At 40.2% G+C, this 23,971-nt stretch overlaps 2 protein-coding genes across 4 annotated transcripts in view; one reads left to right on the top strand and one right to left on the bottom strand.

Moving 5' to 3' along the window:
• osbpl8 (oxysterol binding protein-like 8) overlaps positions 1-9,926 on the bottom strand; it is a 94,880-nt gene extending 84,954 nt beyond the window's left edge. For all 3 annotated transcript variants that reach the window (XM_076876129.1, XM_076876123.1, XM_076876121.1), the window contains exon 1: positions 9,561-9,926. The gene's annotated coding sequence lies outside the window, so the exon portion shown is untranslated. The remainder of the gene's footprint in view (positions 1-9,560) is intronic.
• Positions 9,927-12,549: 2,623 nt separating this feature from the next.
• zdhhc17 (zDHHC palmitoyltransferase 17) overlaps positions 12,550-23,971 on the top strand; it is a 33,781-nt gene continuing 22,359 nt past the window's right edge. Inside the window, exon 1 of the mRNA XM_004575075.3 lies at positions 12,550-12,642. Within this exon, the coding sequence (XP_004575132.1) occupies positions 12,580-12,642 (63 nt within the window). The 5' untranslated portion in view covers positions 12,550-12,579. The remainder of the gene's footprint in view (positions 12,643-23,971) is intronic.

Genomic DNA, 23,971 nt, shown 5'->3' on the forward strand with positions numbered 1-23,971 from the left:
ACAAAGGGGTGAAGATTTAGAGAGGGACACCGGCCTCGTCTTCCCTTCTAGAAGTGCATGCTTAAATGAAGATGAATAAAGATTTTGTGAAAATGACTACTGAGTCCGGTGCCATCTCTGGATGTTCGAGGAATAAAAAGAACCGGGGTAAAACTGATTTCCCAACAATAGCAAGGAGTTTATTAAACTTCACCGAAACAATTTGCAAATGTCATTTAAATTTAATAAACTATCATCTTGTCTTTATTTTTAGTTAGCACATACCTTAAACACTTAAAGCTGTAAGCTAATGATAGTTATATAAGAGCAGATGCTGCTGGTGCAATAAGCTGTACGCCCAATGGATGCAAGATCTGATAAAATCATTTTTCTCTTTGTTAGCCACTACACGTGAAAAATGTTCCAAACATTTTGCCCAAAGAGTATAAGAACAATACACCCATAGCAGTAGCAGAGGTCAATTATATAACACGTTACTGACATATAACACAGATCCCTTCTTACAGCTTTACCAGAGGATCGCTGTCATTCAAGCTGAATGTTAAAAACAGGATTCACAGGTAATCACATGTGCCTCCTGTCAACTGTTTTATCCTGAACGTTTTTTTTTTAAACACAGCTAAAACATTGTCTGTATAATGTCAGGTGTGGTCACTGGTTACACACACCTACAGCTCCACTCCCTGTGCTAAGACGAGCTTTATGCCATTCATGAGTCAACCTATGAGCTCAGACAGGGCATGTTTTTTGGAGGAAGATTTGAAGCACTAACTTGTAGATGCCAAGAAGCTGGTAGTGACAGTTCTGAAGGACATCAAGGTTCCACGGTGATCACAGTCTCACTCACTTTAATAATAATTTAACTAACAATTTTGAAATGACGCTTTATTGTCGAACACGTGGAAGTAGGGCTGGGCGATATGGCTTAAAAAATTCATATCGCGATATAATTTGAAGCACGTGCGGTAACGATATATATCATGATATATTCTTTTCTTCTGTATAACATATTTTCCACACTAAAAATCCTTTAATTTTCTCAAAATCGACAGTGTGACTTATGTATGAATTCTGATTGTGCTTACTGACCTCGAACCGATTTCTGCGGAAATCTGTTAAAAAATGTTTTAGTACAACTTTGGTAAGCCGCACAGCTTGATGGATTGTCAGAGCATTACGGCTGCCGTAGTGAGGAGCTTCGCGGAGTAATCTGGGTCCAAAACTCCGTCAACTTCAGGTCCCAAAGTCAAACGAATACTGAGAGTTAAAAACGGTCCAAATTCTTTCATCTTTAATAAAATCATCAGCGTTGCTGCTTTATCGGGTGTAACAATTAAGTTTTACATCCATGCATCCATGAAAACAGAATTTATTAAATTTAACGGAGTTAGAAGTTAGCAGGAAGTTAGCTCGCTAGTTTCCACCTAAACATTTCATACCATGTTCTGACAGAGATTTTTGAAACTAATTCAAACGTACAGCTCTGCTACCACTTCCAACATAAATGAAGACAGAAAACTAAACAGCAGTGGCGTTTGCAGGGTTACTGAAGTTGGGCTACCTGGTATATAATGATGTGCTACGTGATTGCTAGCGACACAGCTATGTTAGCATAACATTAGCACAGTGAAGCTGGAGGATGAACGCCAACTTTTTTTCTACTCGATAAAAGTTAACGTGAGGGATTCTGGTGGTCAGGGACAAATGCAGTCGCATAGCAGGATGCTGTACACGGGCCAAACGTCAGTCAGGAGAACAACTGAGATCATTCATCCACAATACGAGGTTAGTTATTAATATACTGCAACAACATGGGAACAGAACAGCTGCGAGAGAATTCAACATTAATGAATCAACGTTATGGAAGTGGAGGAAATGCAGTTTTCGGCTTTCCCCATATTTCAACAGTGCTTCATCTCCTTGCTATGACTGTCGCCTGCCATAATTTGCAGATGATAATTGTTTTAGCCGCTGCGATGCTTTCAACCAAAACAGGCGCAGCTTGATGACATCATCAACATGCGCTATCGCGAAAGAGCGATACAGTCAAAATCTCTATCGTTGGCCAAATTTATATAATTTCTATCGTATATCGTTTATATCACCCACCCCTACGTGGAAGTTCCAACTGTACCCTTTTTAATGATGTTTCTCATGTTTTGCAAGAAAAAACTAACTCAATTTAAACTATGCACAAGGCTTCACCCATCACGTGTCTAACAAAACAAGAAGCAAATCTTTATGGTAAATGGCCTGTATTTGTATAGCGCTTAACTAGTCCCTAAGGACCCCAAAGCGCTTTACACAACCAGTCATCCACCCATTCACACACACACACACACACATTCACACAAGCGACATTATAGCCACAGCCACTGACAGAGGCGAGGCTGCCGGACACTGGCGCCACCGGGCACTCTGACCCCCACCAGTAGGCAACGGGTGAAGTGTCTTGCCCAAGGACACAACAACTGAGACTGTCCAACCCGGGACTCGAACCGGCAACCTTCCGATTACAAGGCGAACTCCCAACTCTTGAGCCACGATCTCCCCAGCAACACAATCAGGTGGACATTTATGAGGTCTCCCTACTTCCAAAGCTCTGCTCAAAGCCCCAGTGAGGGTGGACACTGAATTTAATTGGCTGGGACACTTAAAAAGATCTCCACAGTCCCGCTCTCTTTTGGTCAAATGACAAATCTGGCTTGGCATTGGACTTGAAGCAAGGCTGATACAAGAAACCACACAGATCTGAATCCTTTCATCACCAGAGACTAGGGCTGTGCGATATGACCAAAATCCCATATCCCGATATAAGAATTCTATCGTCCTGATAACGATATAAATCACAAAAATGTAACAAGTGTTTCCAGCTGGACGTCGTGTAGCTGAGTCGAGTGTTTTAGCCGATGCATGAAACGATACATTTTTAGACATAAGTTGTAACGGCGCCGTTTTCTTTGTGAGTATTTATTACACGGCGTGCTGCGGTGAAAAGCCTGTTCTAACGTTTGAGTCTAAGGTTTATTTTTTAGCACCTGACGGCTCTTTTTTGCTTCTCATCCATAAACACTGCATACTCTTTCACGTGATTCAGTTTATTTTGAAAAGTCTCAACAGGATCTTGAGCTTTATTGTGAAAGGTTTATGTGGAAAACAAGCGGACAGGCGATGGTGTTACCGTCGTTGTTGCTAACGACAACGCACAAAAACAGGCCCTTGTCCGTCCGTAGTGTGGTTATATTAAATATAAGAGAAAGAGAGAACTTTAAGAAATTAATATAGCCACTACAGTGACCATCAAAACGATGAAAAAATATTGCTGTAAACAGTTTATTTTGCGACACCACGAAACAAACGATAGCGTAAAATGAAACGATAGATGTTTTTATATCGTCATCCGATATATATCGTTATATCGAACAGCCCTACCAGAGACAGCACAAATTAAACAAATTGAAGGTGCGTTTGTTCACTTCTGTTTGATGTCTGAGCCCAATGGCAGTCAGGCAACAATGAAAGGTCCACACAGTTATGTGGTTTCACTGGAATTAAAACAGCTGTTTGTTCATGTTTTTTTTTTTTTATTGGTGAGCCTCAGATAACCTTCTTACAGATGGCAATAAAGGCTGCTGAGCTACACCCTAGGGAGAAGTATGCCAGAATGTAATCTTATTTTTGTACCGCTGATGGATAAATCCACGACAAAAAAATGAGGGCCCACTATCTCACTCTGAGCACATCTGGTATTTGTCAGAGCCAATGCATCGAATCAGCCAAACCGCATCCAGTTGCCCGGACATCCCAGCTGGGGAGATTACTCCGCTCTGATGCACTTATCCTGGCATTTCAATAACTTGAGAATCAAAGCATCATTAGTTAGAGCTCCTAACACTGTTCAAATAGTGATGCAACAATCACATATTTATATTAGACATTCATCCTTTGATAGCCACAGTGACCTTATTCAATTCTTTTATGAAACTGATCAGGTCAGTAGTTTGTAACATTACAGCTATTTAATTACAAACACCAGTCAAATAGGCCGATGATGAAAAAATTGCCATGGGTGGTGCTTTTCATGACCACATTCTCACTTTTTTAATTTTGCTGGCTAGTTTGCAAAACTGTTGGAAAACTCTTATTGCATTTAAATGTTTTTGTTATTTTGATTTGCATCTTCTGTCTGCCGCACTCTGCATGCTCACACGGTGAAACAACGAGCACAGGAAGAGAGGAGAAACAAAGCACTGAAATGAAATCTAAAGAAAAGTAAGCCTGGGACAAAGTAATATCACTATTAGCTGAATTATTTTGACTTTTGTTTATTTGGGTTTCTTTGCTCACACATAACAGACACTTTTGTCTATCAAATGGTCAGAAATAAGGAAATCTAGATTTCATATACATATTGTGGTTACTTGTGTATTCATTCCCAAAGGAGCTTTCTGAGCTAGAAAAACTGCACAGTCTCTTCCGCACAGTGTGGAACCACGTTTATTAATTCAATACTAGTATCCAATGAGTCTTTGGTACCGGCCAACACCCAAAGCCAAGGTATCTGTATCAGGACTGAAAGTCAGATGAGTGCATCCCTACTTGTTTTCAGGTGAGTCTGTGCCTGTGAGCAGGGGAGGCTGTCGGTGATGTTGTTGCTGTGATTCCCTTTAAAGACAGTAAATATGATTAGAGCCTATAAAAGCATACTTTATTTCCCCAGGCTCTAGGCTTATATCCGGTATCAGCTGAGATAAGCACCACCTGTTCTCGGTCTACGTTACAAACACACATAGCAGCAATTTTTAACTATTTCAATTTCAAAGTTTCAAGCTGTACATTTCACTCATTCATGTGTTCACTGATTTCCTTCCTTATCCGCTTCAGGGTCAGGGGCTTGATGTCTATCCCTGCTATCATAGCATGAGAGGCAGGGTACACCCTGGACAGGTCACCAGTCTGTCACAGGGCATTTGTCTAGAAAATGTTAGCACTGCACAGCAGTATAATTTAGGAGATATGACGGGTGGGAAGCAAACATGCTATGAGTGTCATTATTTAACTGGAAAGCAATATGCTTTTCAGAGAAGTGCTTCAACAGCAAACACTAATAACAACTACAGAATGTTTGTAGCAGATGAAACGTCTGAAAAAAATAATAATTTTAGTGCATCCATAGAGTTGGCAGCTGGCTATTGGTACTACTATTCTGTGGGTGACAATGACAATGTCAGCATCAAGTCAAATATACAGCAGAACCACTGACAGTTTCCTCCGTTTCCTATGGAGACTGTAGAAATGAAATAACAATAGGTGACAAAATTATGAGCCTACACTTCACAGCTCCACAGAGAACAGCTGTACAGGCGCCCTGTCCCACAAATAAAGGCTGATTTGCTTAGAATTTTAAGCATAGCTAATTTACCTATGTATTTGAATTGTGTGGAGTAGGGCTGCCACGATTAGTCGACTAGTCACGATTATGTCGACTATTAAAATCGTCGACGACTAATTTAATAGTCGACGCATCGTTTGAAGCTTTGTAAGATCACAAAGGACGCAGGAATGCGTAGTAGGATTTAAGAGTGTAATAACGGACTGAAACAGAAGATGGCAGCACTGCATGTACAAGGATGCCAGCTGCCGTTAAACCCCGAAGAAGAAGAAGCTGTGTCCCAGAATTCATAGCGCAGCCCAGCGCAGTTGTCAACAATGGCGGCAGCTAGTTAGTTTTAACTTTACTCTTATTATTCTTTCTGGGTCACAAAATAAACGTTTAACATATTTTCAGGCAGGAATGTAGCTGTGTAAACCTCAAATATCTGCTCAGTTTATCAAGACACCACATATTTTCAAAAGCGCTCCGACGTTTTCGGAGACGTCTGTTACCCACTAGCTCGTTAGCTAGGCGGGGGCTAGGCTAACTAGAGCCGTGAGAACACCGGACTCCCGGCAAATCGTTTTCAAACCCACTGCCGTCTTTTGCTAGTCAGGTTAAACATATATAAGTCACTTAGATAACTTAAAAATGTTATTGTTTGGCTTTCTTTAGTATTTTATTTGTTCCTGAGTAAATCGGTTTGGCTGAGATTAAAGTTATAGTTTTTGCACAGCTAAATAAACTTCAAGCAGACAGCTGATTATCAGAAGTGTGAGACGCTGGAGAATATACTCCGGTGTCCTGTTATATTTTTGAAAGCAAGGAGTTTATTAAACTTCACCGAAACAATCTGCAAATTTCATTAAAAATTAATAAACTATCATCTTGTCTTTATTTTTAGTTAGCACAGACCTTAAACACTTAAAGCTGTAAGCTAATGATAGTTATATAAGAGCAGATGCTGCTGGTGCAATAAGCTGTACGTCCAATGGATGATCTGATTAGTCGACTAATCGCAAAAATAATGGGTGACTAATCGACTATCAAAATAATCGTTTGTGGCAGCCCTAGTGTGGAGCATAAACATACAACCAGATAACCACCTTGGTAAATAATATGCAAAAAAGCCTCTCTCATTGCAGAGCTCAAAATAATTAACCAGCTGCAGTAACACAAGGTGAATGTTTAACTACAGCCCGCATGTATCCAAAAAAAAAAAAAAAAAAAGCTATTAAATTTAAAATTACATCGCCATGGTAACTTATGCCGTAGATGTTTAGGTTCCAGATTAGAGATTAACAGACGTGAAATCACTACTGACCAGTATATTCTCTACAGAACATCTACCCTAAACTAAGCTTATGTTAAAATTGTGAGTTTAGATTTTATCTTTACTTCCAAACCCTTAAACAGCACCGAGTCTGCAGTGAGAGAATCAAAACTAAAACTGTCAGGAACAGGTTATGTTCCCCATTTTTAAAACACCATTTAATGCCTAACCCTTCCAAACTACACTGAAATATTTCAATTTATGTAAGCTTAGCTATAACACTTTTTCCCTTTATGGATGAAACTTTACCTTCATTAGATTTGGAAAGCTGCCCTCTATTTTTTTTTAAGTTAGATGTTAAACAGTTACAATTGCTCAACTCTTAGTATTAACAGTAACTCAGTAAAACATCTCTACTGTGGCTTTAAAACAGCCATATTGACTAATATTAGTCAGTGAAGTCTAATATTAGCAATTACACATGGTTAATGTCAGGAACATTAAAGCAAAGTTTTTTCTGTAAATGTCATTACTCATTTTTATCCAGCGAAATTTTTTTTTTTTTACAAAGTTAAATTACTGGGAAAAAAAACACTTTTTATTTAATAAAAAAAAACTTGCTTGGGGGCAGATCTGGAGCTTTGAAAATTAAATGTCAAATCAAGATTCAAGCCTAATCTAATGAAAATTCAGGTTGAGTAAATAATGACCCCAAATTAGATGCTTTATAACAAATTTTTATACTCTCACAGATGATGACAGTGTGGACAAAGCTAATAAAATAACTCCCCCCCCCAAATTTTTGAGATAAGTATCATGGTCGGGCATGTGTTCATTTACTCGCTCCGCTGGATTAAAAAAAAAAAAAAAAGGAGATTCTGTTCTTTATCTGCCCGTTGCCATGGTGAGTCGTGGTAGCAGATTCCACTGAAGATCGCTTGCTTTCGCTACTTTACGTACACACTTAACTCAAGGTGAGCAAACTCAAGAGCTGATTGAAATAACTCTGATCAGTCTTCCCAGAACAAGAAAAATCAACCCGGCATTTATTATTAGACTCACAGAGTTTGCTGAACCTGCTTCCTGGTCTCCACCCCAGAACAACATGGGTCAGAATCACACCAGACAAAAAACTACATGCTCTGACTTGAGACCACAAATATACACTGAAATGTAATAAATTAGTCAAATCAAAAATAAATGAAGGCTGCGATAACTGACAGATACACTTTTTAAGTTAAAAAACAAACTGTGAGGTCGACTTATTGCAGGGATGTCAAAGTCATTTTACACCGTGGTACATACAGCCCTACACTTGGCTCTTAAGTTCACCAGACCACTGAACCTATGTGATAAATGTGTAAAATTACAGTCACTTTTGGTAGTTCAATGCCCAAACTGTCCCATAATATCAATAATGTCCTGTAAAAAAATAATCTATATCATAATGGAAAAACAGGAACTTTTTGTCATGTTTACCTATTACTTAATTACTTTGGTGTAGTGTGAATGGTAATGGAGTGGTGTGTGTGTGTGTGTGTGTGTGTGTGTGTGTGTGTGTTGGGGCGAGATGGTCTTTATCAATAGGAAAAGCTGTAAAACTTCTAAAAGAATATATGGTTACAAATCTATGTACTTGTTCACAATTTCTAAGGCTGTCCACTGGGCTGGAATCCTTGCCTGGCCGATTCTGGCTTCTAGGCTTCATTTTTGACATGTCTGACTTATTGAGGAAGAAACAACCACTTATTTTTTCACACACGGAAATACACCTGTGGGAAATCATCTCGGCTTCCTTTTTTCCAGGCACTGCTGACGCTTATATCACCGTACAAACAAACAAAAGTGAAATGAGTTCTCTATTTTTTCCTCTGCATGTCAGCATTAATATCATGCCTGCGCTCTCAAAGTAGAACTAGCATTCAAACTGAAAGCCATATGTGTGCAGGGAACAAGCAGTGCTTCAAAAAAGGTCTGAGTGGAAACTCCTTTTGACTGGCAAATGAGCTGGTTACTCCCGTGACCTTGGACTGCACACCTCAATAAAGGTTTGCCATGGAAAGTGTGGGATTGCCCTTATTTACATGCACACTGGCACAGGACGGAAATATGGAAATATTGCAAATATAAATTTATGAGTGCCAGATGCCAAGTCTGGTCCCAAGATTTAGTTCCCAACATAATTTCACCATCTCACTGCATATTTTGAGTAGCAAGAAAAAAAGGAGTATGGCATAGAAAACACTGTTAAATCGCAGGTGGACACCATGACATGGTAATATCAGATATCAGACACCACGCCAGGATCCACCGGATGCATTGCTTGTCTGACACAGTTAGCAAGAGCTGCTGCTACCCTGTGATTCTCCTGTTTCAGTGCTTGTCTCCTGTCAAGTGAAAGTGGAAACAGAGCTGCAGACATCCAACACTGCAGCGAGATATGACTGAAAGGCAGCATGGGTGGGGTGGGGTGGGGGTTAGAAAAGCAACAACATTATCAGCACTAGACCCGCTGAAGTGGCAAAGGCTGGTGTGGTTTATAATCCACAGCTTCTCCCATACATCACCCGGATACAGCGGGCGGCAGGAAATCCAAATTTAGCCAGCCTCATCACTCAGCGCGTTGCCCTGGGGTGCATTCGCGTTGAATTAACTAACACCAACAGGCTAAATGTGGAGTTTTATTTGGGACAGATGCCGGGGGCACAAGTGCAGCGCATGAAGATGCGGGAGCTGCTACGGTCCCTACCTCTAATCCTGATTTATTACACAATAATACGCACAAACCGTCTGTAGTCACGGCTGTCAGTCAACCACAAACACAATTAGCAATTATGCTAGCCGCCTGTAATCAACAGCAGGCAGTGGGGTTAGCTTTCATTTCGGTGTTTTTCTTTGCTTGTTTGAGCTTACCTTGGCTCCACCGGAGGTCTCCTGTTATGCTGTGCCACGAAAGGAAAAGGCTGTCTGTAAATATTTAAAAGCAGTCCTCCGGGGCGTGTGTCGGTCTGCTAACAGTTAGCTTTAGATGTGTTAATGTTTACGGGTGGTACTCGTCTTTGGGCAGCGTCAGCGAGTGATGACTCGCGGTTTCCTCAGCCCGCTGGCTTCACGTAGGTCCAGTTTTAATGTCTGAAATGTTTAAAATCAACTTTGACAATGCTAACACACTTTCTAATATTTATTTACCAGCAGTCCGCGGTCTATTTGTTAGCCACCAGCGTGCCTGCACGATTCTATCAGGACTGTTTTTGTGGTAAATGAAGTAATGTAACCGGAAAATGCACGACTTCCGGACGCTGATTTCAAACTAAAAGGTATTTAAAATTTTTAAGACGTCCGCGTTATGTATTTATGTATTACGTATTTCAGTCAAAATTATCCAAATAAGACAGTTTGGGGTCTCCTATCTGTTTGATTTAATTCATGAAATCTACTTCAGTGTGGGCTTTGCTTCAATTTTTTTAACTTTCACATGGCAAATAAAAGTTTATGTCTTGTCTTTATCGTATTTGTCCAGTTTTTCTTTCTAAATCACCTTCTCCTATAATGTTTTATATGTGAATAAAATATAATTTTTTTATAAAACAGTTATAATTTATTTTCATCAAGAGTTGATCGTTTTACGTTTGCCCTGGCTCTCTTTGGGACTTTATTTTGAAGAGCCAACAGCTAATATCCCGTGTACGGGTTGTTACTGGATAACTTGACCCGTCAGCTCGAAAATTCCCCTCTGCTCGGGTAACGTCTGATTTCCCCTTGCAAACGTGTCAAACGTGTAATCGCTTTGGTGCACTTTCAAACAGCTGACAGTTACAGGTGCCTCTGGTAACACTACTTATTGGAATTCGTATATATAACTCATCAGGTTATTATTATATAGTCATGCTTTTTTGCTGAGATTAAATTTGTTAAGGAGACGTGCACATTAATTAATTGTGATCAATTCAAACTTTACCTCTGCCGGGTTTTCGTGAGTCACAACTACCATGAGCACCCCTGTGTGTTTTTGGTCGACCTTATTTTTAATGTAGCTGATCATTTTTCTGCCCCCAGTAATAACTACAATGATTATTGCAGCTGCTGCAATTGAGGAGCCGCAAGTATCCATGCCTGGGTGTGCGGTGACATCTAGTGGTGGTTGGAGTTTTGGGTTCGGTAAAGGTGCACGTGACAGGTAACATCTACAGGCGCAAAGCGGTATAACGGTAGTGTCATCGATGGTTTCACATAAAAATTCGACCATCAATCAGTTTTGTCATCATGGATTTTCCCCTAAACCAAATAGTACTGGACCATTTACAACCCGGAAATTTTTTTATCTCGATTTATTAAGAATTATGTATTCTTAATAAATCACCTTTGCTGGCATGATGCCAGATCTCTCTTGGAAATTAGATTTTTAATCTCGGTGACATTTTTACCAGGATAAGCAAAGGATTCATTAAAAAAATGAAATTAATAAATAACTATCTCTCTCTCTTTATACGACTGTTATGTTATAAAAATGCTGAAAACTACAATGCTCATGAGATACTGTGAGTATACCAGCTGGGTGGATATATATACTTAACTCATACAGTTGCTCAGATTTTAGATCTGATTCAAAACTAATAAGATGTTACATTGTTGGTAATATTGTAATGGCAAAAACTGAATTAATCAAACTGCAAATCAAATAAGTGGAACTAGAAAGAGTTTTCTATTTAATTAGCTGAGTCTGCAAAATCAGATTTTGCCCTAGAAGGAAACCCCCAGGGAGTTCCTTGTATTTGAACTCACCTTTCCGGAGGATGGCTTATTTACACTAGTGTGTAATTACAAATGCCAAAAATAAAGACTGTATATCCTAAAACCTGTTTTCAAATTTGAAAAGCTAACTTTCACTTCAATATACACTGCTCAAAAAAATGAATGTGACACTTTGAAAACAGAGCGCACTGGGCGCCAGCGTTGGACTGCCAGTATCCTATAGCAAACACCAGTCTGACTGCCTGGTGAGCACACAGCCCACTAAAGGTCACTGGGCCTCAGGCCACCCTCACGAAGTCTGTTCCTGATGGTTTGTTCAGAGACATTCACACCAGTGACTTGCTGGAGGTCATTTTGTAGAGGTCACTCTGGGAGTGCTCATCATGTTCCTCCATGCACTGCTCCAGTGCATGGAGGAACATGATGAGTGGAGCACTGCTGATCAGAATGAAGGGCAACCAGATGTCCCACATGCTACGGAAATGTCTCCGTCATTTGCAAGCATTACAGAAACCTGGGGATCACAAAGACCTGTGCCAGTTGATGGGTACAGATGACAACAGTTAACAGTAAGTTCAAATGTTACTGTTATGTAAAAAGAAACCACATAAAAGTAAAAGGACTGCAGTGTCACCACTGTTTAACATCCTTCCCCCTGTTGGGCCACCAGACCAGTACATTAGACATTTTACTGGCTGCTTGTATAATTTTAGTAGCCCACAAAAAAAAATCCAATTTAATAAATTTTTATCCTACTATACAAATATATATTTTACATTGTAAACCTATCTCAGAAAAAATAGTAACTAAAACATACAAAATCAATGTGGCAGTCAATCACGTGCTACTCTGCTGCAGGTACTGCTGCTGGTTTTTCCAGCAACCCTGAAAAAGATGAGAGGATGGATGGATGGAAAACAAACCATCATCCTTACACTTCCCACCCCCAGAACGGGGTACTAACACAAAAACCCCCGAATAATTTTATAGGAAACATAATAAATCACAGTAAATATATTTTTGCTGTACAACTTTAGACATCCTTTCTATTATGTGCTGTGACCTGTACATCACCAGTGTTTCTGACAGATCCTCTCTTCTCTTCCTCCCCTCCTCCTCGACTGTTCCCCCCTGCACTGCCTCCTGTTTCCCACAATGCTCAGCGAGCATCACCACCAAGATGGCCGACGCTATGGAGGAATATGAGAAAGAAGCTGGCTGCGTCCCTATTCTCCATCCTGAGGTATGGTCACTTGGGTTCACGCCTTCGGACGAACACATGAACGCAAAGTAAAGGCGTCACCTCGCCCTGCGTGCCGGTGGCTCTGTGTTTTCCCCTTTCTTTCTTTTTTTGGAAAACCCGATGCCCCCTGCAAAACCACCGGTGGGGGGGTGGCAGCCAGCTAACGATGCTAAAGGTGCTAGCGCTAGCCCCCTCTCGCTGCTGCATAGCCTTTAACGCTGGGCAGATGTTCGTGTCATTGGTAACAAGCCAGGTTGTGTTTTCCCTGGAAGTGATCGTACAGCGAGTAAACAAGCCTGTAGTCTCCGTTTCAGTTCATGTGGGAAGAAGTAAGGTTACTGATTAATCTTGTACGACGTTAGCTTTGTAGCTAAACTGACAGGACTCACGCTAGCTGCTGTGATGTATATGTAGTATAGGTGGGTATGAAGCTGTTGTGTACTGTCGGTTGTTATAATAATAATATTAATATTAATAAAGTGTGAACAGCTAAAAATGGAGATTTAAAAACTGCACTCTGTGCATACAACCAGTTAGCTAACACAGAGGTAACAGTTGTCAGTAATGGTGTTTGTGTAGGAGCGGACCACCCGGGTCACAATGCTTTCTGTCACCTAATATCATTAGACATGGTAAGTTATTACTGGGCTGGTTGTAACTCCCTATATTACCGTAAATACTGTACCTCAGTAGAGATGTGAGGTGTTCCAGTGTTTCCTTTCTGTTAATATTCCACAACAATTCAGAGGGAAATGGCACGTTTCACTTCACTACATTTATCTGACAGCTTTTCTAATGGACGAGTTTTCTTTACACAGAACATATTAAGACTTGTTGTTGTTTTATTAACTAGAGATGTCCTAATATGTGAGGCAAACACTGGTGTTGCCCTGTTGGTCAGTGTTTATTGTGTCACATAAGTTGTGCATTGATTAGTTTTTAGGAGCTATTGTATCCAGAGCCAAAACAATTATTTGACTAGTCAAACAGCTGGTTCCAAACATTTGCTGGTTCCAGCTGTCATGTTCAAAAGTTGTAGTCGAATGTCAGTTTTTGAACTGAACAGTCAGCTAATGCAGAAAGCAATTAAAAACACTTAAAATTATTAAAAAGATATATATAGTCTGCATTGAGTAATTGTTGCTCTTTGTAAGCTGTTTTTTTGGTTAATGCTTACATTTACAAGCACAGAACTATTAAATTTGTCCTTTTACTTAAAGAATCTGAATACTTCATCCGCCTATGTATTTTTGTAATATATCAAGATGAACTAATTATTATTATTTTTGTTAATAATAGAGGATAATTTGTGACATACTTGTCTAACTGAAGAAGTATTAAAGTGTTAACTAATTAGCTAGCCTGAATGCAGCATATTTGTAGAAAGTTTGTCCATTTACCTAGATCTTTAAGTTGCAAATCTATTCAAGGCCAAGGTGACCAGCTTACCATTATTTAGCATTGTAGAAAGTCACGTTTAAGGAGTGCTATATAACAATTTAACATTTCATACCTCAGGGTAGTGGTATATTTTGTTAGGTTAGCTATTGAACACAGCCTGTCATTAGTTGCCATCTGTGCTTGGCAGGTAATCTAATCATCAGGGAGAGTTTTGTTTGAATGTAATGCAGTCTGGTAATGCTTCAGTGACGGATGGCTTGCTTTTCACTCTCAACAGTTCTTTTTTCCTTTTTTTGCTGGCCAGCAGGTCAAGCAGGCTTGTTTACCCTCAACCATGCTCAGTAACTGTTAAAGCTGGCAGTGAAAAGACTTCATATCTTAAATGTCTCCAAGATGCTGGCAGGATGAGTTGATGTACTTGGGCTGGTGATCCAAATAGTAAAATTCAAGCTCTGAATTTACCAATCTTCTTCAGATATTGGGCCAGTTAGAGCTCAAATAGTAATATTGCATGAACAGGCAAGTGGCCACTTTTGAATGGGTTTGCATGAAGGAGTCAGTGTTCTGCTGTCTTTTGACTGATCCTAGGTTCTTTACAATATTAAAGACTATTTTGCCGTACACCCAGCAGTGAACTATAATACCACTTTCAGTAGTAAGAGCAGGAATGATGGCAGACTTGCAGTTTAATAAAACCATGTGGTTAATAAACTGCTTTTGGAGCTTGAAGAGTTCAACAGTGGTCTAGTTCATCTTTATCATTGGAACATAATCCCAAACTGGGGCAGAGACAGTTTTCTGGTGTACTAGTCCCATCACATTGTCCCCAGCAGCTGCGGTTGCTGTCTTTCTCAGCTGTCCTGCCTGTTTCAATAGTAGAGATTGACCTATAAGGGCCCTATCATACAGTAGTATGCAAAAGTTTGGGCACCCCTGATAATTTCCATGATTTTTCTTCAGAAATCATTGGTTGTTTGGATCAGCAATTTCAGTTAAATATATCATATAGCAGACAAACACAATGATATTTGAGAAGTGAAATGAAGTTTGTAGGATTTACAGAAAGTGTGCAATTGTTACTTAAACAAAATTAGGCAGGTGCAAAAATTTGGGCACCCCTGCCATTTTATTGATTTGAATGCTTTTAGCACTAATTATTGGAACACAACATTTGTTTAGTAAACTCATTGACCCTTGACCTACATACACAGGTGAATCCAATCATGATCAGTCAAAGAGTATTTAAGGTAACCAATTGCAAGTTTTCCTCCTCTTTGAATCTTCTCTGAAGAGTGGCAACATGGGAGTCTCAAAACAACTCTCAAATGACCTGAAAAAAAAGTTCAACTATTCAGCGCAATTTGCACAAGGAGATGCTGTGTGGGAGAGTAATGCAGAAGAAGCCTTTACTGCGCACATGCCACAAACACAGTCGTTTGAAGTATGCTAGAGCACATTTGGACTAGCCACTTTCATTTTGGAATAAGGTGCTGTGTGGACTGATGAAACTAAAATTGAGTTATTTGGACATAAGAAGAGGCGGTGTGCATTGTGGAAACATAACACAGCATTCCAAGAGAAACACTTGCTACCCACAGTAAAATTTGGTGGCAGTCCATCATGCTGTGGGGCTCTGTGTCCAGTGCAGGTACTGGGAATCTTGTTAAAGTTGATGGTCACATGGATTCCAGTCAATACCAGCAGATTCTTGAAAACAATGTTCAAGAATCAGTGACGAAGTTGAAATTGTGCCGGGGTTGGATATTTCACCAAGACAACAACCCTAAAAACTGCTCAAAATCTACTAGGGCTGCCACAAACGATTATTTTGATAGTCGACTAGTCACCGATTATTTTTGCGATTAGTCGACTAATCAGATCATCGTCCACTGAACGTAAAACGTACAGCTTATTGCACCAGCAGCATCTGCTCTTATATAACTATCATTAGCTTACAGCTTTAAGTGTTTAAGTTCTTCTACTGTCTCCAAAAGGAAGTCATTTAAAATACCCAACTTTAGAGCAGTAAAAAGCATGTTTACTGCTTGTTGCAAAAATGCTTTTGCCTTAAGGATAGTTCCCCTCTTTGAGCTGTTTGGACTGACAGCTGCCCAGACACAGGTAGCTCTATCACTTTCTGCTAGGCTTTATCTCTGCTTGAATTTGGGTGAGTCACTGAGCTGGACTTCACCCCTGTGTTTCTGTGTGTGAAATTCTCATGTTTTACTTGTCTGATAATTAACAGTAATTAGCCGTGCATTACACTTTATGGATACAGCTTGCTAAGCAAGCTAGCATTTCCTCATAAGTCAACATTCCATCTTTTTGTCCAAGTATGGTTACTTTTGGCTTAAAAAAAACCAACAACATTAATGCTGAGCCCAGAACTGATAGGTGATGTCACAGTGGCCAATCATGGATGCTTTCCGTGCTCTAAATGTTGCATTTCAGACAGCTTGTTAACGCTGGATCTGTATGTTGCCATCAAGTCCAGATATCTTTAATATACCGCTCTCAGGCACACAGGTGGGGAAGAGAAATTAAATTGGCTTGGTTTGAGTGGTGGCACAAAGGACCAGTATAAGATAAATAAAGATTATTTTGAATTTAATTGGAAGCAAAGCAAAGCATAAGTATATTTGACAGTACTGAAACTCATCTGGATGTTTAATATCTCAGTGTTCTTTCACTGTTCTGTCAGACCCTATCAGATGCATTCATTGTGTATGAAAGCTGTATGGACTGGAGAGTTTATTTTAAAACTCACTAAACTGACTCAAGTATGAGCCTCCAACTCATAATTTGCAGTCTGGAGACTGCATTTATAGACATTTAAGTGATAATAGACAAAAACATCCCTTGAAAAGGTGAAGGGCAAGTGGTTTTCTCACACAAAGCAGGTGGTCTTTCTGTGTTGTCAGGATTATGTGCATCCACACCCACTGGTTCCTCCATTTAAATACATAAACAGAGTACTGCTTTTCTCCTCTTTTCCTTTCTTGTGTGATAGATTGAATGCTTCCTCTCTGTGATGGTGTAACAGTGAGCTGTACAATGCCATAATGAGCTTGCTGTTACTATTATTGCAGATTATACTTGGTAAAGATAAGATTTAAAAAATTAAAGACTCTCCTCATTAATGGAAATGAAATGAGGAGAACCCTCGTCTTATTTTCTCCCCTAACACAGTCCTTCCTGCGTGTTTGTGTGGAGTTGCCACTTTCAGACTAACTTAGTGAATAATCATTCTGTGCTCACTGCAAGTAAGCTAGCACTTTTATTATATGCAGGAAGAGAAGGCCAGCTAAAGTTCAAACCAACCAATAGAAGAGATTGTGATAGGTAAAAATGTGCTCATTACTTTTATATATTAAAGCTGATAAAGTTTTCCATTCAATAATTAAGGCAAGAACACAGCTGGGTCTCTCTTTGTCTAAACGTGGTCTTTCTCAATTCTGTGTGCCATGAATTCTGTGTTGTTTCCTGCTGCATCATTGCTCAGGAGCTGTCACAAAATGACCTTTGGCTTCACATCTACATGTCACCAGTAGTAACTCATCATAAACTGTGTTTTTCCTGTATACATAAGTAGGCTTGGCTTGAATTTGCTCCTCTCTTTAGCACAATCTGAGTCATTCTGTAGATCATGAAGAGCCGAGCAAGTCTAAATGTGTGAGACACCTGAAATCAAGCATCAAGTTTAGTTGTATACTTAGAAAGTCCTCTATTTTGCTTTTATTTTGCTTTGAACCAGCTCAGCCTGCCACTTGGAAATTTCCTCTCTTGAGGAATGTAAACAATAAAGGGTTATCTTATTTGGAAATTCAAATTAGTGTTGTTTTGTCCATAAAGCACTCATAAAGGTTGATGACATGCTCAGCTACTTGCAGTGGTAACTTGGAAAATGCTTGGAGCCTTCTTATTATTTCTCTCATAAAAATGGTGTTTCTCCTCTGCCCCGCTTCCTGATCCATGCATTCAAACTGTGTCTTGAATATTAAATTAACTCCTTGAAATAGCTCTAATTGCAGACGAAACCCAATTGTGATCTATGGCTATAGCCAGACAGAACTCCGGTCTTGGCAAACTAGGCGTTGCAGATGCGATACAATTTTTGCCTAATGCACTTCAGATTAAAATCAAATTGCTGGCCTCATACTTTGATTTGATTCCCTTTATTGAAGTATTACTACAGTTATGTCAACTGATTTTGTTGATTCTACTGTCATAATACCTGCTTATTTTTAATAGTGATACTGTCCAAGGCACATGATCACCACCACCCCCTGTAGAACTGTTGCCATATGTCCTACCAACCAGCTCCACTAACAGAAGCCAAGTGTCCGCCCTCAAAGGATAAGGTTTCAACCTTAAATCAATGGCATTAGTGAAGTAGATGCTGTTTAACTGGTAATGTTATCCCGCCTTCCTCCTACCTAACTGTTGTATTCATCACAAGTCAGCAGGTACACAATGAGGAAGCTTAAAGAGGCACAGGCTGCAATTATCACTAGAGTCACAAATGTCATCCTCGGCTTTTTTTTTTCTGATGCCAGGAGAGACAGAGATGGTGGGGGTGGCCACAGAGACATGCGAGGGGTCAAAGGTTACTCACAAAGAAAGAGATGGTGCTGGAGAAAGTGATGTAACATCTGGTGTCTGTGAGTCTATAGATGAGCCCGCTCTTCCCGCTTCCCTCCGCTAACAGGAAAGCAGATTCCTTAACAGAATTGCACACAACTGAATATTCAGGCTTTGAGTTTCACATTTAGTATCCGGCTTCTGTTTGTCAGCCAAACAGAAAAAAAAAAGTTCAGTGCAGTCATGATCATATTTAAATCATTTTCAGCAGCTCTTTACTCCCACTTTTTTATTTCCTCCCCTTGGCAGTTGGACTAAACTGAGGAACACATGGGGTTATGTGGATTTGTCAAATGACTAAACCTTGGCAGTGAAAGTACAAATGAATTTTGGCAGCTTTGATGCTCCTAAAATAGAAAGAAAAAAGCAGCAAGTAGTCACCTTCATATCTCTGCTCCACCCTCGTCTTCTATCCTCTCCCTCAACCTGATTTACCATGTAAAACAAAGTTATAGGTTGTAGCTTGTTTTTCCTTCCCTCATCACTGTTTGAATGGTGGTCTCTCTGATGATTTGCAGTGCCTGAGATTTAGGAACCATAGAGAACTGCCTCAATCTAAAGAAAGCAACATGATTTCCTTTCCGAAACCCTAGACTTAGTTGTATTTGTTTTTAGTGCTACGTTTTTTGCACTTGATACGTATGGCTGATGTTAATATTGCTAATACTGGTTTTTGAGGCCTGGTTCGAAAAGCAGACAATGCCATATTGCTGTATGTTAAGCCAGACAAAGTAAATAATACCATTTACTGTAACAGGGCTAGAAGAAGAAGGTTCCGAGTGTTTGGAGTTTACATTTACTCGTCCTAGTTTCCTGCCACAGTCCAGAGGCACATGTGTTTGGTTAATTGCTGATTACAAATGTGAGTGAGAATGATGATCTGCCTCTTTGTGTTAGCCCTGTGATGGACTGTTGACCTATCCAGTGTGTACCCCACCTCTCACCCTGTGACAGCTGGGCTAGACTCCAGGCGCCCCTGCTACCATGAACTAGATAAAAAGCAAAGAGGTTGGATGGTTGCATTTATGCTTTATTTTCTGAAAGCCATAAGTAGGCTTGGATACTACTATGGTATACCAGGGTATTTAGAAATTTTGATGGTAAAGTTTTTAATACCATCAAAAAACACAAGTAGGGCTGCCACAAACGATTATTTTGATAGTCGACTAGTCACCGATTATTTTTGCGATTAGTCGACTAATCAGATCATCATCCAGCAATAAGCTGTACGTTTTACAATAAGCTGTAAAACGTACAGCTTATTGCACCAGCAGCATCTGCTCTTATATAACTATCATTAGCTTACAGCTTTAAGTGTTTAAGGTCTGTGCTAACTAAAAATAAAGACAAGATGATAGTTTATTGAATTTTAATGACATTTGCAGATTGTTTCGGTGAAGTTTAATAAACTCTTGCCATCTAAAATATAACAGGACACCGGAGTAAATTCTCGAGCATCTCAAAAAAAGCCAAACAATAACATTTTTAAGTTATCTAAGTCAGTGGTCCCCAACCCCTGGGCCTCGGACCGGTACCGGTCCGTGAGTCGTTTGGTACCGGGCCGCGAGAGTTGAGGCTCAGGTGTGAAATGTATGGTTTTCAGGGTCTTTATCGGTATTCAGCGTCATTTTGTTATCGTTTTTATCGTTAACTCTGGTCTTTTCACGTGTGTTATGAATAAATCTTCTTTTTTTCGGTACCGGTACTAGTTTTATTTTGTTGTATTTATCCGCGACACCTTAAAGGCCGGTCCGTGAAAATATTGTCGGGCATAAACCGGTCCGTGGTGCAAAAAAGGTTGGAGACCGCTGCTCTAAGTGACTTATGTATCATGTTTAACCTGAGTAGCGAAAGACGGCGGTGGGTTTGAAAACGATTTGCCGGGAGTCTGGTGTTCTCACCGGCTCTAGTGAGCCTTGAACCCCGGCTAGCTATCGAGCTAGTGGGTAACAGACGTCTCCGAAAACGTCGGAGCGCTTTTGAAAATATGCGGTGTCTTGATAAACTGAGCAGATATTTGAGGTTTACACAGCTACATTCTTGCCTGAAAATATGTTAAATGTTTATTTTGTGACCCAGAAAGAATAATAAGAGTAATATTACAACTAACTAGCTGCCGCCATTGTTGGAAACTGAGCAGGGCTGCGCTATGAATTCTGGGACACAGTTTCTTCTTCTTCGGGGTTTAACGGCAGCTGGCATCCTTGTACATGCAGTGCTGCCATCTTCTGTTTCAGTCCGTTATTACACTCTTAAACCCTACTACTTATTCCTGCGTCTTTTGGGATCTCAAAGCTTCAAACGACGCGTCGACTATTAAATTCGTCGACGACGATTTTGATAGTCGACGTAATCGTGTCTAGTCGACTAATCGTGGCAACCCTAAACACAAGTGCTTCTTATTTTATTAAACAGATGTGAAGATGCCATGTTGAGGTCATGTGTTGTAGTGCGCTTCATAAAAATGCCATTACCATCAACTCTACTTTGTCAAACAGTCATCTGAGCTCTTTGGGCTTTAAAGGATGGACACAGTGATCACTCAACCAAGTGCTCTGGTTGATTGGTTTTATAAGACTATCCCACCATATGTTTCATAAATGTCTGGAAGATATAAATAAATAGATAGCACTGAGTGCTAACACAGGAAAATATGTTTATTGCTCATGCAGTTCAACAAAAAGATTCAGAGAATGCTGTTCAAAAGACGATCACGTGTGGACACTTTGTACATATTTTTTGTATTAATTATACGTCGCTGCTCAGTAGTGTTTAGGGCGACCGCTGGCAGGCTGCAGTCACAGCTGTCACTGGCAGATTTACTCAGCTCTGATGCATCTAACTCTGTGGGCTAATCAAAATAAAGTAAATTGTGATTTTTGTCTTGTAGCTCAGCATGCTACTGTTTGTACAGATGGCTCTATGGGAAAAGAAGCATCTCACTGAGCTGTGTATTCTTTTTTAAATTGTTATAAACTAGTGAAGTTCTTATATTCTTGTTAAACAAACCTGTCTGTATTGCTTTTTCCTGTGCACTTTTCTCCTTTTCCCGAAGGTGGGAGACACACGGGTTCCACAGATAGATCCCTGTGACTCTGTAGGGAAGTTAAAGCTAAACACTGAACATAATCATGAGCTTGTAGTCCCTGTGGCCACTGAGATCTCACCTCAAGCTACCTAGCAGCTCTACACAGGTCTGTCGTATCCTCAGCCACCTCCCCAGAGGATGCCTCATTATTTCTCAATCTTAAGTGCGTGGCAGCAGCAGCACAGCCAAAAAGACATGAAAGGCTGTGTAAAAGTCAAACCATGGGATTTTAAGGTGGTAATGTTGCTGGAATACTGTAAGGTTGGTATCTCTTCCTGAGACATGATCGCAGTTTAGACTCTAAATTTCATACATAATTTGTTTCTCTCTCTGCCTTGTGTTTATGTCCTTTTTCATTTTAAAAGGTCTTAAAAGCAATGAAGAAGAAGCAGCTTACCCCAGTTTAACATTGGGCTCAGTGCCCACTCTCAAAGTTACGAGTCTCACTGGCTAAAGGCAGAGTGGAAGCCTCTGTGTTTACCAGATGCAGCTCTCATTTCCGGGTGATCGAGGCTAATTGTGGTTTCTGAGGCGTTACCATGGAGGCTAATTGAATGTGAGTAGCACAGTCACCACATCCATGTGACAGAAGAGATCCTCAGCAGCTGCAGGACACAACAAGCTGGTCTCCTGCTGCTTTTATTCTCTTTTTATAATTGAATACTGTGATTAGCTATTTATATAAAAGCTGAAGTGTTCTGGAGCACTACACTGTGTGTCTGCATTTCCAGGAGCCTGTCCCCTGCAGTGCACTGCGTCCTAAACTTGTTTCTGTCACAGTGGTCTTTTCAAAGCCTTTTTGGCCTTTATGGGCCAGATATGCTTGCTGCATTGGTCACGGTGCATGCAATCAGTGACATTGCTGCAGCTCCTCAGTGTCAGTGCTGAAGGGTGCAAGTAAGTTTAGAAAATGTGTTCAAATGAAGGCCCATGCAGACACATTTTCTCCTTAAGTCATCTGTTTTCATCTCTTGTTGAAACAAATTTATGAAATGAATCTTGACTGACGTCTTTATCATGTAGTTCTGTTGCAAATGTCTACAGAACAGTTGTTGTCCTCGCTGATCTTACATGCTTACTTCATAGCATTTGGTTATAGTCATCTAATTCCCCGTCCAAGTTTTTACTCCACTGCAAGTTTTGTTCTAATATGTATTTTGTCACTTGTGCCCTTGTTGACCCTGCTGTTGTCGGATAATGACCATCTGTTTATGTTTTTGCAGCTTGAACCAAGCCAAACCAAAACTGCATCTAAGAATCAGTAAACAACTGTTTATGTGTGGTGTGGTATCTTGAACGTTTTCCCAGTATTCCAACCCAGTGGGGATATTTTCTTCTTCTTTTTTTGCCTTTACGTTGTTGGTGGCAATATCTGGACTTACTTGGACTCAAACATGAACAGAAGTTTGGTGTGACTGGCAGATCACCTTTTTGGTCGTTATGACCACATTTCAAACAAATGTCCAAAGAAAATACAGTGAAGTGATGTCATTTCATTTCCAAAAAAGGCAAGTCTGGTAGTAATTCTAGATAATATTGTCAGGGTTGCAGTACACTTGATGGCCTGTGTCCTCTCATCTTTTGACAGTTTTGAATTTGACACAGTTTGTTGTCAACTTTCGTCAAACAAGTCTGTGCACAAACAATAACATGAGGCAAAATGGATCCATGCTTTCACACTCTTTACAGCTAATTCTGCTCCTGCTCTCCAAATGTTGTTCTCCGAATGTAGTCTCAGTTTACTGATCTTAGGAGTAGCACCTGATGTGTCTTCATCTGCTTCAAGGTTCATCCTGTTGTTCATTCAGAGATGCACTTCTCCATTCCTTGGTTTAACAAGTGGTTTTTTTTGAGTTACTGTTGCCGTCCTATTGGCTCAAAGAAGTCTGGCCTGCTCTGCCCTCTGATTTCTGATATTTACAAGTCTTTTTCGCCTTTACAAATACCATCATGCTACCTAGTTACTCGACTCCATGCTGTCCAAGTCCAACTTCTTAGAGGGACAAATGGCGCTCAGCCCCACGAGATTGAGAAACGGGTGGCTGTGGCTCTGGAGAGCAGGTCGTCTACTGTTCGGAGGGTTGGTGGTTCGATCCCTGGCTCCCCCTAGTCTGCATGCCAAATATCCTTGGGCAAAGTATTAACCTCAAGTTGCTGTCCAGTGCATCCATCGAAGTATGAATATGTCTGAATGGTAGT

This window comes from Maylandia zebra, linkage group LG17 (assembly GCF_041146795.1).
Source record: "Maylandia zebra isolate NMK-2024a linkage group LG17, Mzebra_GT3a, whole genome shotgun sequence".
Taxonomy (NCBI): Eukaryota; Metazoa; Chordata; class Actinopteri; order Cichliformes; family Cichlidae; genus Maylandia; species Maylandia zebra.